Source organism: Meles meles, chromosome 13 (assembly GCF_922984935.1).
Source record: "Meles meles chromosome 13, mMelMel3.1 paternal haplotype, whole genome shotgun sequence".
In the NCBI taxonomy this organism is placed as follows: Eukaryota; Metazoa; Chordata; class Mammalia; order Carnivora; family Mustelidae; genus Meles; species Meles meles.
In genome coordinates this window covers 6247480-6263304 of record NC_060078.1, presented here as the reverse complement: position 1 = coordinate 6263304, position 15825 = coordinate 6247480, and the positions used below count along the sequence as shown (strand labels likewise).

The following is a 15825-nucleotide window of genomic DNA, read 5'->3' as shown; positions in this document are numbered from 1 at the left end:
GAATGTCTCCTTTGGACTCTTAAACATCTCTAATATTGACTCCGGACGTCACATTTATCTGCTAAACGCACCCTCTGTTTCTTGTGTTCTCTGAATACATTCTCATCCCCACTGCGAGAGCAGCCATCCATGTGGGTGCTCCTGGTCGTGCACCGCGCTGTCCAACTGCTCTACAAACATTCCTGGTCGCGCACCACGCCATCGGACTGCTCTGCAAACACTCCTCGTTAGGCACCGCGCCATCCGACTGCTCTGCAAACACTCCTGGTCGCGCACCGTGCCGTCCAGCTGCTCTGCAAACAGGAGCTGCTGCTTTTGTTTTTGTTTTCTTTCGCTTTTCACAGCACTTTGCATAGCCTTATTCCCAGTTTTCCTTAGCGCTGTTCTTCCCGTCGGTTAGAATTCTCAGTGTGCGCTGACACAGTGTGCAGTAGGGTTAGAGAGAAGATGAAGTTGTCATCGTAAGTCACCGGGCCCTGCAGAGCTCGGGACTCGCCAGATGGGGGCACGTCTGTCACAGTGCGAGCGCAGCAGGATGTGTGCCTCCTTGACAGGTGAAGCCTTTGTAAGCCTGCGAAGCTCATGTTGCTTACCTTCCCACAGCTGTACATTTGCCTGAAAGTAGGTTTTTCAGCTTTATTTGTGAGGGTTTTCTCTTTCTCCTAAGTGTAATAGTATTAGGTCATCAAGACATGAGATTAAGTTACTAGTTAAACCACGTCCCATGGTGCATCTTAGCTGTGCGCTTTGATCTGTTTGCTCTGAGGGGAGGAGCCGTGGGTTTTCGTGGATGTTCTTGCAACTTTTTCTCAAGGACCACCTCACCATCTCAGCATCCCACAGGTTGCGTTGTGACCCCGTCCCTGTGAGGCTAGCAGGAGGCAACTCATATTCTGCTCGCTGTTCTCCCAACCCACTGAGCACCGGCATTCTAGAAGTATTTATGTTCTTATTTGTGGTAGCTTTAACACAGACAAAAGACAGGCTCCCCAAGTGCTGTGTAGGATGTGACCAAAATAATGACTGTCAGAAAATCTTTTCAAGGGGATCTTAGGAAATACATTCCTTACCTAGTGAAGCATATTTAACTCTGAACATCATAAGTTCTGTTCAGTCTCCCAAGATTGTCTTCTAAAATGTATTCTAGGTAAGGATGAATAAGTTGATTTGTTATAAGGAATTATCTATAAGCCATTTACATATTAGAGAAGAATGTCTTCCAAAAGTGATAACTGATTTTAAAATAGCTGCTCTTGAGTCATTTTTTTCACTAATTAAGTAGCATGGCCCCTAGTCCTCATGCACATGAACACCTGTACTTCCATTCTCTGAATCGGTGGTGGCGGAGAGTATATACGAGGTAGTGGTATGTCATTCAAGAGCAGTTTTTTAGAAGATTTATTTATTTATTTTAGAGAGAGAGAGAGATTGAAGGGGGCAGAGGGAGAGAATCTTCAAGCAGACTCCCCAGTGACTGCAGAGCTGGACACGGTACTCAATTTCATGACCCATCAGATCATGACCTGAGCCGAAGCTAAGAGTCAGACACTTAACCGACTGAGCCACCCAGGTGCCCTCAAGAGCATTTTTAAATGAAGTAGTCCGTGGTTTCTATTCTGCCCATGGACACTGTTTTCTGACCTGTCAGGGAATCATCTAGTACCCCTAACTCTTGCAGTCATTTTAAAGTGTAAAGTCTATAAAATTATCAATAACCACTAAAGGGATCCTACACTGTGTTTACCCTATAAATATTATTCGTGATCATGGAGTTAAAAAAAAATACGCACACGTACGTGTGTGTAGTAATTAAAGCATCAAATTGCTGACAAGCTAGTAGGAATTCCCAAACCAGAGAGGTAAATAAGCAGGGGGAGCTCTCGTCTGGAGGGCATTTGTCACTCCTGGAGTACTGACACTGTCCTCAGACAGCCGTTGTGAAAGGAATACCTAATACCCAGGGACTGAGCAAGCTCAGGAGGCTGGAGGAGGCCCTTCTCCCAAGGCCAGCCACAGAAGGACTACACCGGAAGAGTGAGGGTGAGTTCAGGGGGGCTCCTCTTGCATGGAATTGCAGCCTGGGTTACAGTTCCCTGGGTGGTCCAGATCTCCAGACTTGACTTCATGAAGCTAAGGTGTGCATAGACCCATATAGTGGTCCAGGTCATCCAGCAGAAACAAGGACGAATCCCTCCAAATAATTTTTTCTTTCTTTTTTTTTTTTTTGATGTGTTCATACGTTTTTTTTATTTTATTTTTTTAATTAACATATAATGTATTATTAGCCCCAGGGGTACAAGTCTATGAATCGCCAGGTTTACACACTTCACAGCACTCACCATAGCACATGCCCTCCCCAATGTCCATAACTCAGCCACCCTCTCCCAACCACCCCCCCCACCACCCTCAGTTTGTTTTGTGAGATTACGAGTCTCTTATGGTTTGTCTCCCTCCCGATCCCATCTTTTTTCACTTTTTCCTTCCCTACCCACCAAACCCACCACTTTGCCTCTGAAATTCCTCATATCAGGGAGATTACATGATAACTGTCTTTCTCTGATTGACTTATTTTACTAAGCATAATACCCTCTAGTTCCAGCCATGTCATTGCAAAGGGCAAGATTTCATTTCTTTGGATGGCTGCATAGTATTCCATTGTGTATATATACCACTACTTCTTTATCCATTCATCTGTTGATGGACATCTAGGTTCTTTCCATAGTTCGGCTATTGTGGACATTGCTGCTATAAACATTCAGGTGCACGTGGCCTTCGGATCACTACGTTTGTATCTTTAGGGTAAATACCCAGTAGTGTAATTGCTGGGTCATAGGGTAGCTCTATTTTCAACTTTTTGAGGAACCTCCATGCTGTTTTCCAGAGTGGTTGCACCAGCTTGCGTTCCCACCAACAGTGTAGGAGGGTTCCCCTTTCTCCACATCCTCACCAGCATCTGTCGTTTGTTAATTTTAGCCATTCTGACTGGTGTGAGATGGTATCTCACTGTGATTTTGATTTGTTTTTCCCTGATGCTGAGTGATGTGGAGCACTTTTTCATGTGTCTGTTGGCCATTTGGATGTCTTCTTTGCAGAAATGTCTGTTCATGTCCTCTGTCCGTTTCTTGATTGGATTATTTGTTCTTTGGGTGTTGAGTTTGATAAGTTCTTTATAGATTTTGGATACTAGCCCTTTATCTGAGATGTCGTTTGCAAATATCTTCTCCCATTCTGTCAGTTGTCTTTTGGTTGTTAACTGTTTCCTTTGCTGTGCAAAAGCTTTTGATCTTGATGAAGTCCCAATAGTTCATTTTTGCCCTTGCTTCTTCCCTTGCCTTTGGCGATGTTCCTAGAAAGATGTTGCTGCGGCTGAGGTCGAAGAGGTTGCTGCCTGCGTTCTCCTCAAGGATTTTGATGGATTCCTTTCTCACATTGAGGTCCTTCATCCATTTTGAGTCTGTTTTCATGTGTGTTGTAAGGAAATGGTCCAATTTCATTTTTCTGCATGTGGCCGTCCAATTTTCCCAGCACCATTTATTGAAGAGGCTGTCTTTATTCCACTGGACATTCTTTCCTGCTTTGTCGAAGATTAGTTGACCATAGAGTTGAGGGTCTATTTCTGGGCTCTCTATTCTGTTCCATGGATCTATGTGTCTGTTTTTGTGCCAGTACCGTACTGTCTTGATGATGACAGCTTTGTAACAGAGCTTGAAGTCTGGAATTGTGATGGCCCCAACTTTGTCTTTCTTTTTCAATATTCCTTTGGCTATTCGAGGTCTTTTCTGGTTCCATATAAATTTTAGGATTATTTGTTCCATTTCTTTGAAAAAAATGGATGGTATTTTGATAGGGATTGCATTAAATGTGTAGATTGCTTGAGGTAGCATAGACATTTTCACAATATTTGTTCTTCTAATCCATGAGCATGGAGCGTTTTTCCATTTCTTTGTGTCTTCCTCAATTTCTTTTATGAGTACTTTATAGTTTTCTGAGTATAGATTCTTTGCCTCTTTGGTTAGGTTTATTCCTAGATATCTTACGGCTTTGGGTGCAATTGTAAATGGGATTGACTCCTTAATTTCTCTTTCTTCTGTCTTGCTGTTGGTCTATAGAAATGCAACTGATTTCTGTGCATTGATTTTTATATCCTGACACTCTACTGAATTCCTGTACAAGTTCTAGCAGATTTGGAGTGGAGTCTTTTGGGTTTTCCAATTTTTTCTTATTTTTTAAAAAGACTATTTATTTTAGTGAGCGAGAGCTTGCGAGCGGGGGCGGGGGGACAGAGAGAGGGTGAGGGGCAGAGAAGCAGACTCCCCCCTGAGAGGGGAGTCAGAGGCTTAACCGACTTAACCCCCCAGGGTGCCCTCAAATAATTTTTTTATATATAGTAACAAATACACAAAACCAGGCACAACAATTTACATGCAAGAAAATGAGTATGTGATAAAGTGAAACTTGGTTATAATAAGAGAAATGTGATTTAGAGCAACCTTCGCTGACATTTAGAAGTTGGGCAATTTTCAGAGACTTACAGTGTGAAGTAGGTCATGGACTCCAGTGCTGAAGAGTTCAGGCAGGAGAAGAAGGGGCTCAGGCCTTTGCCATCAGGGCATTCCTTGGTCCCAGGTCCCTGGAAGCACAGTCTGAAAGGGTTCTGGGCACAGGCTTTTGGCCCTGCAGACACCTCCCCTTGTTGAGGGGGTCACAGTGCAAAGAGAGACAGCAGGTGCTCACACCCGGGACTCTGGGCCTTGTGAAAGCACATCTCTGGCTGTGACTGTGTGTGGTTGAGTGTCACGGGTCCTCGCTAAACAGAAGCACCTGCCACGCCACTGCAGCCGGTCATTCCAAGAAAGACTGTGAGCCTGGTACTGCATGGTCATTTGATTGTTTTAGTGTAAAATAAGTACTTTTATGTGAGTGAAACCCTGGACTGTGTAGCACTTAAAACAGGTGAGCGGCCGCTGCTGTATCAACACAGATCTGCTTCCAAAGCAGTGGTGAACAAAAAGGCAAGGTGCGAAAGACACCTAAAGAGTAGTAGCACTTACAGAAAGTGATTCGTGGGGACGCCTGGGTGGCTCAGTGGCTTAAAGCCTCTGCCTTTGGCTCGGGTCATGATCCCAAGGTCCTGGGATCGAGCCCCACATCGGGCCCTCTGCTCAGTGAGGAGCCTGCTTCCCCCTCCCTCTCTCTGCCTGCTTGTGATTTCTGTCTGTCAAATAAATAAATAAAATCTTTAAAAAAAAAATTAAAAAAATTAAAAAAAGAGAAAGTGATTCATCAACATGAGAAACCATACAGTGTGTTGTTCATGTTTATGACAACATACAGTAGAACGTATGTTCTATACACATGGGAAACAAATACAAAATTCAGGATGGTAGTAACTTCTGATGAGAGAGGAAATAGAACAGTACACAAACTGGGTAATGTTTAATTTTTTCTCTGTTTAAAAAAATAAATCGATCGTAGAAAATGTTGGGATTAGTTGAACTGAGTGGTCAACATACAGCTTTTTATTATACTTACTCTTTCTACTTTGCTGTATCCTTTGAAGTGGAAATATTGAAATACTTTAAGACAATAAACAGGTTAGTCTAATGAAATCAAGACTCAAACCTAGTATAAACAGCTGGCATCTGTGAGCCAGCGTGGCCCGTGGAACATCAGTTTGCGGCCTTTCATTTAGAAAACCAGTCTGTAACTATGGACAGGTAATGGTGTTTTGAGAGGACGTCACTGTTGGTGGCATCATGAGTTGGTACAATGCCTTTGGAAAGTACATTGTCAAGAACTCTAAAATTGTTAGTACTCACTGACCTACTAGTAGGATTCTGGAAATTTATTCTGAAGAAACCATTCAGAAGAAGAACTAAACTTTCACACATGAAGTATTTAGTTATGGTATCTATAATTTTGAAAATATTAGAAACAATTTTGAATGTCTAATCAGTAAAAATGCTCAAGTAAATTATGGCATACCAACTGAACAGAATATTGTAACACCATTAAATTCATTTTGAAGACAATGTCAAAAATAGAAAATGCTTATGGGAGAATGTTTAAATACAATATACAAAATTATTTGGGTGGCAATAATCATAACTATAAAAATACTTGTGTATGTATTTGGACAAAGATTGGACAAAAAGACAAAAAACAAAAAAGCATTTTAATTCTTGAAATTATGGACAATTAAAAATGTTTTAAAGTTTAATTAGTTTTACCCTTTAGGAAAGAGTTGAACTGCAATGGATTGAACATGATGTGCTTGAGAAGAACATTTGAGTCCCTGGAGTTATTGTTCTTTTTGAAACAAAGAACTAGGGAAACATTTGTCATGCTTTTTATCTTGTACTTCACCGACTTTTTTCAATTTCAGCCCTCAGAGATAGAAATGGAGTCTCAAATACATCTGTACGGGCACACAGAAGAGATAACCAGCTTATTTGTTTGCAAACCCTACAGTATAATGATAAGTGTGAGCAGAGATGGAACCTGCATCATATGGGATTTAAACAGGTACAGAAGGTTTCCAGCCAGACACAACCGCCTCTATGTTTCTGTTCTTCCTGTGTGAAACAGGTGCATTGAAATAAGATCTTTACCTTATGATCATTTTAAGAATGAAATACAAACTTTAGTTTGTAATCCTATTGAAATCAAAAGATCAGTTAGGGATATAGTGGGGAATGCCTTATGAATAATAGGTCCATACCACTAAGGGAAGGAATTATGCAAGAGAATCTAATGATATTTAATGATCAGATGCAAATTTGTCTTTGATCTTTCAGGTTGTGCTATGTACAAAGCCTGGCGGGACACAAAAGCCCCGTCACGGCCGTCTCTGCCAGCGAAACTACTGGGGACATCGCCACTGTGTGTGATTCGGGTGAGCAAGCCCAGAACTAAAGCACAGAGTCATTAGCTGGTGCCCGCGTGGGTTAAACTGTTGGATTCCATGTCTCAGGTCCCTAACCACATCTAAATACCATGGCAATAGCGTGTTTGCGTGTTAAAATACAGTAAGGTCCAAGAGCAAGGTCATCAATTTAGGGGCCAACTTATGCAAAAGTTAATATTGTCATCATTTAACTCCTTTTCTGATAGATGAAAGATTGCATTTGGGCACATCTAAGTTAAGCAAATTATTGTTACATAATTATCTGAATTTCTTAGCTTTTGTTTCTCTCTCTTTTTTTTTTTCTTTTGGCTTCTTCTTTTTAACTACCAACTTTACTACCTCCCCGTGACATAAGTGCAAAGCAAAACCAATGATCAGCTTTGACTATGTGTATTTTCCAGTTCCTGCGTGAGAACCACGCTGCATTATAATGCATGGAGGTGTGATTGCCTTGAAATTTACAGGATGAAGTTATACCTCCTCGTCAGAGATTTCGCTTTTAGTTTTTGTTTTTTCAAGTAGTACATATTTAAAAACTTGTGTTTTTAAACACACATACACATACACACACATATATCCAGCAGGAAAGAACAGTTGGAAAATTCATAAATTTTCTGTTGCTTTTCTATTCTTAAGGATCCTAATAGCATCGAAAAATTGTCTCTTTCTGCCCACTCCGTATAGATTATCTTTGACATAGCTGTAGGGGGCGGCCCTCTATCCTTTGCTTGCGTGTTTTATATTGTTTGGTGTTTTCTGACACCCAATAGTTTTCCAATCCCGCGACACCACCTGGGTGTCAACAGTGCCATTTGACCCTGACACTAACTACTTGAAGCTAGCAAATTTGGGAGTGCCCAACCCGCCACCACACTCACAGAGCTTAGGAAAACACTATACTTAACTACAGTAGTTTACTACAAAGGGTAGAAATGAACAGCCAGAGGCTCGGTGGCTCGGTTGAGTATTGACTCCTGACTCTTCCCGGTCATGATCTCAGGGTTGTGAGATTGAGCCCACTTTGGGCTCAGGTTACCTACTTGAGATTCTTTCTCTCCTTCTCCCTCGAGCCCTCCCCCTACCTCACTCTTGCTCTCTCTCTCAAAAAAAGGAGTAAGCAGCCAGCTGCAGAGGTACATAGGGAGAGATCCAGAGGGCCAGTCTGGGTGGAGTCAGAGTGTGCCTCCCTCCTGACACACGAATGTGCTCACGAGCTCAAGCCCTCCTAACCCTGTTGCTTAGGGGTTTTTCTGAGGTTCCTTTCTGTAGGCACAGTTGATGGAAGCAGTAGCTGTGGACCTGAGCTCAATCTCCAGCCTCTCTCCGTCCCCAGAGGTGAGGAGGTACTGTAAATTCTAACCTCCTAACCACATGGCTGGTTTGTCTAGTGACAGGCCCCCAGCCTGAAGCTATCTAGCGCCTACAGCTTGTTAGCGTACGGAAGGTGGTAAGTTACAAGGGTCTCAGGAGCTGTATGCCAGGGACCTGGGACAAAGACCAAATATGTATTTTTTTATTACACTACAGCTATCTCTTGGAGTTTTGTTGTTGATTTTATAAAACATTCATTCATTCTTGTATTCTGTAAAAGTAATGTCTTCGGTCATTCTTTAAAGGTATCAAATGTGAGACATTTGCCAATCTTACCATCCAACTATTGAATAGTGCCATAGAAACATTTTTATTTCCTAATTGTCGTAAGTAAAGGGAAAGATTTTGAACCATTGACTTTGATAATACACGTGTGGGCCGATGATTGGTGACTTATGCTAATTGTTCTCCCATGATTTGTACATTAGCAGCTTTTAGTATTGTCATACCAAGGGGGAATCTGGGGGAATAATATAATGATTATTTATATAGTGTTCTCTACTTTCTTGTTTTGGCAACATTTGGAAGTTAGGACGGATCCTTAGGGAGCTGAATTTTGTAAAGTTAATTACTTTTTTGCTGCCAGTAGTGATTTATATCTGTGATGTTATATCAGCCAGTCTTATGGGAACAAAAGCAAAATTACTTTTGCTGCAATTACTAACCCGCTAGTAGGGTATTCAGGTGTCCCTGGGGAGAGCACAGTATAATAGAGTAATGGCTGGAACTTTCTTTTTCAATATGAACAAAAAGGCCTTCTCCACTTTCTTAAGGCCTCTTGGTGCATATATAAGAGGAGTCATAACAAGAATTGGGTATATAAGGTGGTGGGTAATGGGGAGGGCACGTTTTGCATGGAGCACTGGGTGTTGTGCAAAAAGAATGAATACTGTTACGCTGAAAAAATAAATAAAATGAGAAAAAAAAATCAAAAAAAAAAAAAAAAAAAGAATTGGGTATATAGAAAGTATAGTAAAAATAATGATTTTTCTTTATTATTTTTTCTTTTTTTTTTAAGATTTTTTTTAAAATTTATTTGACAGCACAAGTAGGCAGAGAGGCAGGCAGAGAGATAGGGAAGCAGACTCCCTGCTGAGCAGAGGGCCCAATGTGGGGCTTGATCCCAGGACCCTGAGATCATAACCTGAGCTGAAGGCGGAGACTTAACCCACTGAGCCACCCAGGTGCCCCAAAATAATGATTTTTCTAAAGAGAGGTGAAATTTATGTTTAGTGACCCAAACTCGAGTTCATCCTCCTAGTCTTATAGTCCAAGAAGGAAAGAAAGTTATCAGGCTTAGCCTACCAAACATCTTGACCCATCTAGTGAGTACCAGCCAGGTAACTTTAAAATCAAAATTTAAATAAAACATATGTATGTGTATGTATATATGTTATATATTTGTGTGTGCACCTATATACACATTATACACACGGATATAAAATTTCTGTGTCGGGGCTGATGTTACACTGGCAAGCTCTTTCCTCATAATTAGCCAGCCCATATGGGGTGTGATTTTTATAATGATAAGATGTGAAATTTATTAAACTATGTGAATATTATAATAGACAGTGTTTGTATTTTTAAAAATCATTCTGCCACTGGATCAAAATATATGCCTTTTAACTAGGGCTCATAGCCTGGTTGTGTGTTGCCAATGGCATTATAAAGTTAATATAGTATTATGAAATTCGGGATGGGCAGTGACTCTCCAATTTATTTTAATTTCAGTGACCATGTATAGGAAGAATAAATTTTGTTTCAGGAATGCCCAGCTTTCTGACTTTTAGTTGACATGCTAAATTACACATGAAAGCTATCTGGTGTTGAGTGAAGGCCTCAGTTTTGACATTTGCAACCTTAGGCAGATGAGTTGTTACTTGGTTTTGAGGTGGCCCAAGGTCCTGGGTAATCTGCTTGGGTGGTTCTTTGCCTGTTGAGTTCTGTGCCGCATTGCAGAGAGTCAAGGCCCACATTTTGATTTGTGGTTTTGAAGGACCAAGCCTGCAGTAGCTGTCAGTTCCAGGCAGTGATCAACCCCTGCGTCAGTGTCTTTGGGAAGCCTTCTAACCTGACTAGCACACATCCGGTTGCTTTATAAATTTTATAAATTTTTTATCAAGTATTAAATTCAAAAGCAAGAGTGAAATGTCAGCTCACGGAAGAGAGGAGGTTATCGTGTATAGTTGCATTTCGTTAGTATGTTGAACTCCTACATCTGATGTTTTGTTTCAGTAATCTCTCCTAATTGGTGGGAAGCCTTCAGTAAAACATTGAGCATCTGTTAACCTTCTCTTCTCTGCGTGTGTGGTAAATACGTTTACCGTTACAGTCGCGATCCCAACCGTTCTACATCGTGTGAGCTGGTGGCGTCACCACACCCACCATGTGGTGCGACCACGATCTCAGAAACTTCTTCATCACCCCGAGCAGAAACTCTGTAACCATAACTCTATTCCTCCTTGCTGCAAAGCTTCAAGTAACCACTGTTCTACTTCCGATCTCTATGAATTTGCCTCTTCTAGATATTTTATCTAAGTGGAATCATACAGTCCGTGTCCTTTTATGTCTTTTTGATGTCTGTTTATTTCACTCAGCCTCATGTTAAGGCTTACCTGTGCTGCAGCATGGAGCAGAACTTCATTACTTTCCACAACTGAGCAGTGGCCCCTTGTAAATCTCTACCTTCCGTCTGTGGAGGGACATTCAGTCGTTTCCACTTCTTGGCTATTGTGAATAATGCTGCAACACAGAAGGCATTTGGGTTCGGGATATTTGAAGGTCTTCAGCATATCTTTTTTTTTAAATCTTCTTTTTTTTTTTTAAAGATTTTATTTGTTTATTTTACAGACAGAGATCACAAGTAGGCAGAGAGGCAGGCAGAGAGAGAGGGGGAAGCAAGGGCCCTGCTGAGCAGAGAGCCCGATGTGGGGCTCGATCCCAGGACCCTGAGACCATGACCTGAGCCGAATGCAGAGGCTTAACCCACTGAGCCACCCAGGCGCCCTCTTTAGCATATCTTGACATAAAGGAGTATTTTCACAATTTGTTTCTTTGCTATAAATAGGAAATCTATGAAGCCTTTTCATTGCCTTAATAAAGGAGAGAGTTAAAGTTTGCACTTTTTTTGTTCGTTCTAATGGAGAGATAAATGTAAGTGGAGTAACATGACCCCCAGACTTTACTGCTCCTCTTAACCTGTCCTATCAGCTTGAGCATGTTTCTCCAAAGAACACTAGGCACACCATCATGGGGCCCCAAATATAGAAGATGACAAGCAATTACTGCCTCTCCCACCCCCTGGAAAACTCCAGAAAGTTTAGTTACTTGTGGTCTTTGAAAAGGAAAAACTAGTCTAATAAGTCTGACCTATAAGATTCACTCTTAGACATGCTGAGGAATTAGATATCTTTTCTTTCTTTAAGAAGTAATTTTTAACTCCACTAAGTTTTATTATTTTTTTTTCTTCAGAAGTTACATAAGTCACTTCTTACAGATGGTTTCACAGAATATTTTCATCTGTTTTTGGAGATTGTTTAACTTTCTGGGTACTCTCAAATTCAGCCTTGGCAGCTCCTTTGCCAAAATATGATTACACAAAGATATATGATTAATTTACCTTGTTGCTCTAGATTTCTAAATTAATCTTTTTATTTTTATTTTCCCACTGGTCATTGTCTCTAGATAAATCTGCAGAACCTTTTGACTTATTACATAGCAATTTTATTTACACAGCTTCAGTCCTGACTGCATATAAATTTTTTATCACTGAAACAATCAAGCTGGGTGCGCAGGGATGCCCCTCTGGGACTCGGGGTGGTGGGCTCTGACATACCCACACTCTGGTGACCTGTAGGATGATCTCGGTGTTTTAGCTGGTGGAGGCAGCGACCTCAGACTCTGGACAGTGAACGGGGACCTCGTTGGACATGTCCACTGCAGGGAGATCATCTGTTCTGTTGCCTTCTCTAACCAGCCTGAGGGCGTGTCTATCAATGTGATTGCCGGGGGATTAGAAAATGGAATTGTAAGGTAAGAGGAGTTCTGATTCTCTTTGTTCGCTCTTATTCATAAGGACACAGCAGTTGCAAAAATTAGCCTTAAATATCTAGGCGTGTTCATATTTAATATTTAGAGATTTAAAATCACCTTCAGATACAGATTCTTCCCTGATCCCTGTTTTATTTTTAAGTAATAAACTTAGCTTTCATGTAGTTTTGAAATTGTATATTGTCTATTAATTGTATGAAAGATTAATATGAAAATTTACCAAGTTTTCTTACTCCCATATCTACCCCTTGCAAACCTCCCACAAGTAGCTACTGTTAATTGCTTATTGTGTTTCCTTCCAGATGATTTTTAACAAATAAATATATAGGTGTTTTTTGCAAAGGCAATTTTAGTTTGCATAATTAGATGATGACTTTTCCCTCTCTAGGTTATGGAGTACATGGGACCTAAAGCCGGTGCGGGAAATCACATTTCCTAAATCAAATAAGCCTATTGTAAGGTAAACCACCCCCAGATTCTTCATCATATATTTTGTGACTCTACTTTTGTTAGAGATTAAAGCTCACAGACTGAACTGTGTGATGAGAGTCTACTAAACAGCTGACCACTTACCAAACACTAGGTTGACCCGGACCTTTTACAAGGAGACACAGTCCATGTCTTTGTGGAGCTTAATATCTGAGTCAGGTGCTCCTACTTGGATAGAAGGCATCCTGGGAGAGTGTCCAGAGAGCTTTTGAATTGTAGAAACTATATTTTTTTCTTTCCTTATTAAAAATACTATAATGGTGACTGATAGCTGCAGGAATGTGCTTGATAAGACTGATAAACAATCAGTTACTCTTTGTTCCACCAACAAATTTGACTTTAAAAATCAATCGGAAGTAAGTGGTTCAAATTATACTTTATTAAATTTATTTTCAATGCACTAAATTAAAATTTTAATGAACTCCAATTAATTATTTATTAATGTTAACAGTTTTCCTTTTTCCTTTTTCAGGGAAATAAAATATCTCCCTATAATCACCATTTATTTCTATAAAGAGAAAATATAGCCCCGTTATATGATCTAAACTTTCCTAAACTCAAGTATTTGATAAGTAATAAGAGCATAAACAAGGTAGTAAAAGAAAATGTACAAAGAAGGAACAGAATGCACTGATCTCTTCGCTCTGATTTTGTTCTGTGTCCCCTAGTTAGAATGAGCTTCACGAAGTTGTCAGCAGGGCAATTAAACTATGTTAGAATTACACCAGAAACCAGTGAGTTATAAGCAGTCATTTCTGCAGAGAGAGTTGGTCTCTCTGCTCCAGTGAAGATATCTTCGCTTCTTTACACCGATTTCTATATGATCACCAAAATGCTAATGCAATTTTAAGAGATAATGTACATGTGGGGTTTCTTTTGACAGCCTTACGTTTTCCTGTGATGGCCACCATCTGTACACAGCAAACAGTGACGGGACTGTGATCGCCTGGTGTCGGAAGGACCAGCAACGCCTGAAACAGCCAATGTTCTATTCCTTCCTTAGCAGCTATGCAGCTGGATGAATGAGGGAGAACTTCACTTCTCTAAAGCACTTTGGCTCCAAACTAGATGTGTGGCCCTCACCAGTTTTAGGAGGTTGAACTTGAAGGAATGGATGACCAAACACATCATCCAATAACGATCATCTGCAGGACATTCTGCGGCCTCCCAAGGTCCCGAGAGAACAGATTTGTTCTAATTTAGTGATAATCTAGAGGGTTGTGTGAGTATGTTCTAACCAACAAGGAGTAAGTCGTACACGATAAATTAAAATTGTATTTTTAAAGTGTTTACCTGCAAGGTTATTCTAAAGAAAGAATTGGGGTCTCTCCTTTTTTCTATTATTCCAAAAAGACCAGGAGAATTTAAATTGGTTAGCAAGTTGTTTATATAAAATACTCTAAAAATTATATTTTAAAAGTTTTATGCCAAGATAATCCACCTTCCCCCACCCCAACACAGACACACGAAATTAAAGAAGAGGGTAAGAAGTTAGAACTTGCGAAGTGCTTTCTTTGAGAAGTAAATTATTCAGTAGGTGCCTCTGCACCAGACATTTTATGGAATATCTGAATACTAAAAACAAACTACTCATGAATCTTAGTGTTGGCAGGTTTTCTTCTAGTTGCCTGCTTAGTTCAAAGAGGAACCAGAACTTTCTGACAGCCACAAACACACATTTGATTTCAGATACATTCTGTTTTTGCATTAAAAAAATCCTGCTTAAAATTCATAACACTAGATACTGACTATCCTTGGTTGAGTCACTAAGATTTAAACACAATGATAATTATTTCAATATCTGCCATCTACAGAGCACTGAATACTGAACAATTTGCAATAGAAAGCCTCCACTGTGGAGAAAGATGGCGCAGATACTGAGAGTCCATTCTAGATAAGACATTAAATCCAATGGGCAGGGTATGTTTTCTTCCATAAAACAGAATTACAAAAGAAAGGAGACAGCCTACTCTGTTTCTAACAGGATGCTGAATAATTCTGGAAGGAAACTGTGTCTGTTCTGTTTCTACTAATCTATGCGACCTGAGAATTCTGGAAACATCAGAAAGGTCTAGGTATACGCCACAGAGAACTTGCACACCATGAAGACAGAATTCCTAAAAATCTCTACTATAGTCTGTCTCTGCCATTACGGCTCTATTTTGACTTGGGGTGCTGCTTATTGGCTTTGAGAACACTGTAAAATAAGCTCAGTAAGATGTTGCCATGGGGTTAAAAATATGTATTCCTGCCTAAGAATAACTTGCGTGTTTGTTATGGAAATTCACTTCATATGGTGTTTACAGAACTGCTTTTGTAACTTCCAGACTTTCTAAAACATTCTGCTTAAAAACTATAAAACACAATTCCAACATCTCTGCCACTGAGATGTGGGCAAGAGGAACCGAGTGGCCACGTGTGCTTGTCACTGGAACAGCATACATCCATCAGAACGGCTCACGGGCCACGTTGACACCGTGGTTTGCCCAGACCAGCTCGTGGTTTGCCCAGACCAGCTCGGAGCTCTGAGGTCCAGATGGGTGCAGAGATGACATTATTCCTATTCACGTTGAAGTGATTTGCTTTGTTAAAAAAAAAAAAAAAAAAAAAAATTGCAGCTACTGTCTGGCTTTCATTTTTTTCTACCAAGAACTTGGAATTAGTGCCCTATTAGAATAGGGTTGCTACTCAGTCTTCTTTGTTTTTTTAAAGCCTAATTCCATCATTTATTTAAAGAGAAAATATGCAAAATAACTGGTCTTGTTAAGAGTGCAATATTATATTTTTATGTAAAAATAAAAGTAAATTTGGGGGGATTATTTATTCAGCATGAAACTTAATATGTATATGTTTGAAACACTTCATAATGTGCATGTTGCTGTAAACATTTCTGTAATATATCACAAGCTCTGTTATCTTTGTATACACTGCCACTTCAAATTGGGAATAAATTTCATAAAAATAGATTTAAAGACCTATTCTTTATACAGTATAAATATTTACGACCA

The 15825-nt window shown here is 40.2% G+C and overlaps 1 protein-coding gene across 4 annotated transcripts in view; it reads left to right on the top strand.

Annotated features, from left to right (window-relative positions):
* The window catches only part of LYST (lysosomal trafficking regulator), a 178005-nt gene extending 162180 nt beyond the window's left edge, over window positions 1-15825 (top strand). For all 4 annotated transcript variants that reach the window (XM_046026228.1, XM_046026230.1, XM_046026227.1 and 1 more), the window contains 5 exons: window positions 6386-6525; window positions 6798-6895; window positions 12154-12310; window positions 12717-12788; window positions 13701-15825. In XM_046026228.1, coding sequence (XP_045882184.1) covers window positions 6386-6525; window positions 6798-6895; window positions 12154-12310; window positions 12717-12788; window positions 13701-13839 — 606 coding nt within the window. In that variant the 3' untranslated portion in view covers window positions 13840-15825. The remainder of the gene's footprint in view (window positions 1-6385; window positions 6526-6797; window positions 6896-12153; window positions 12311-12716; window positions 12789-13700) is intronic.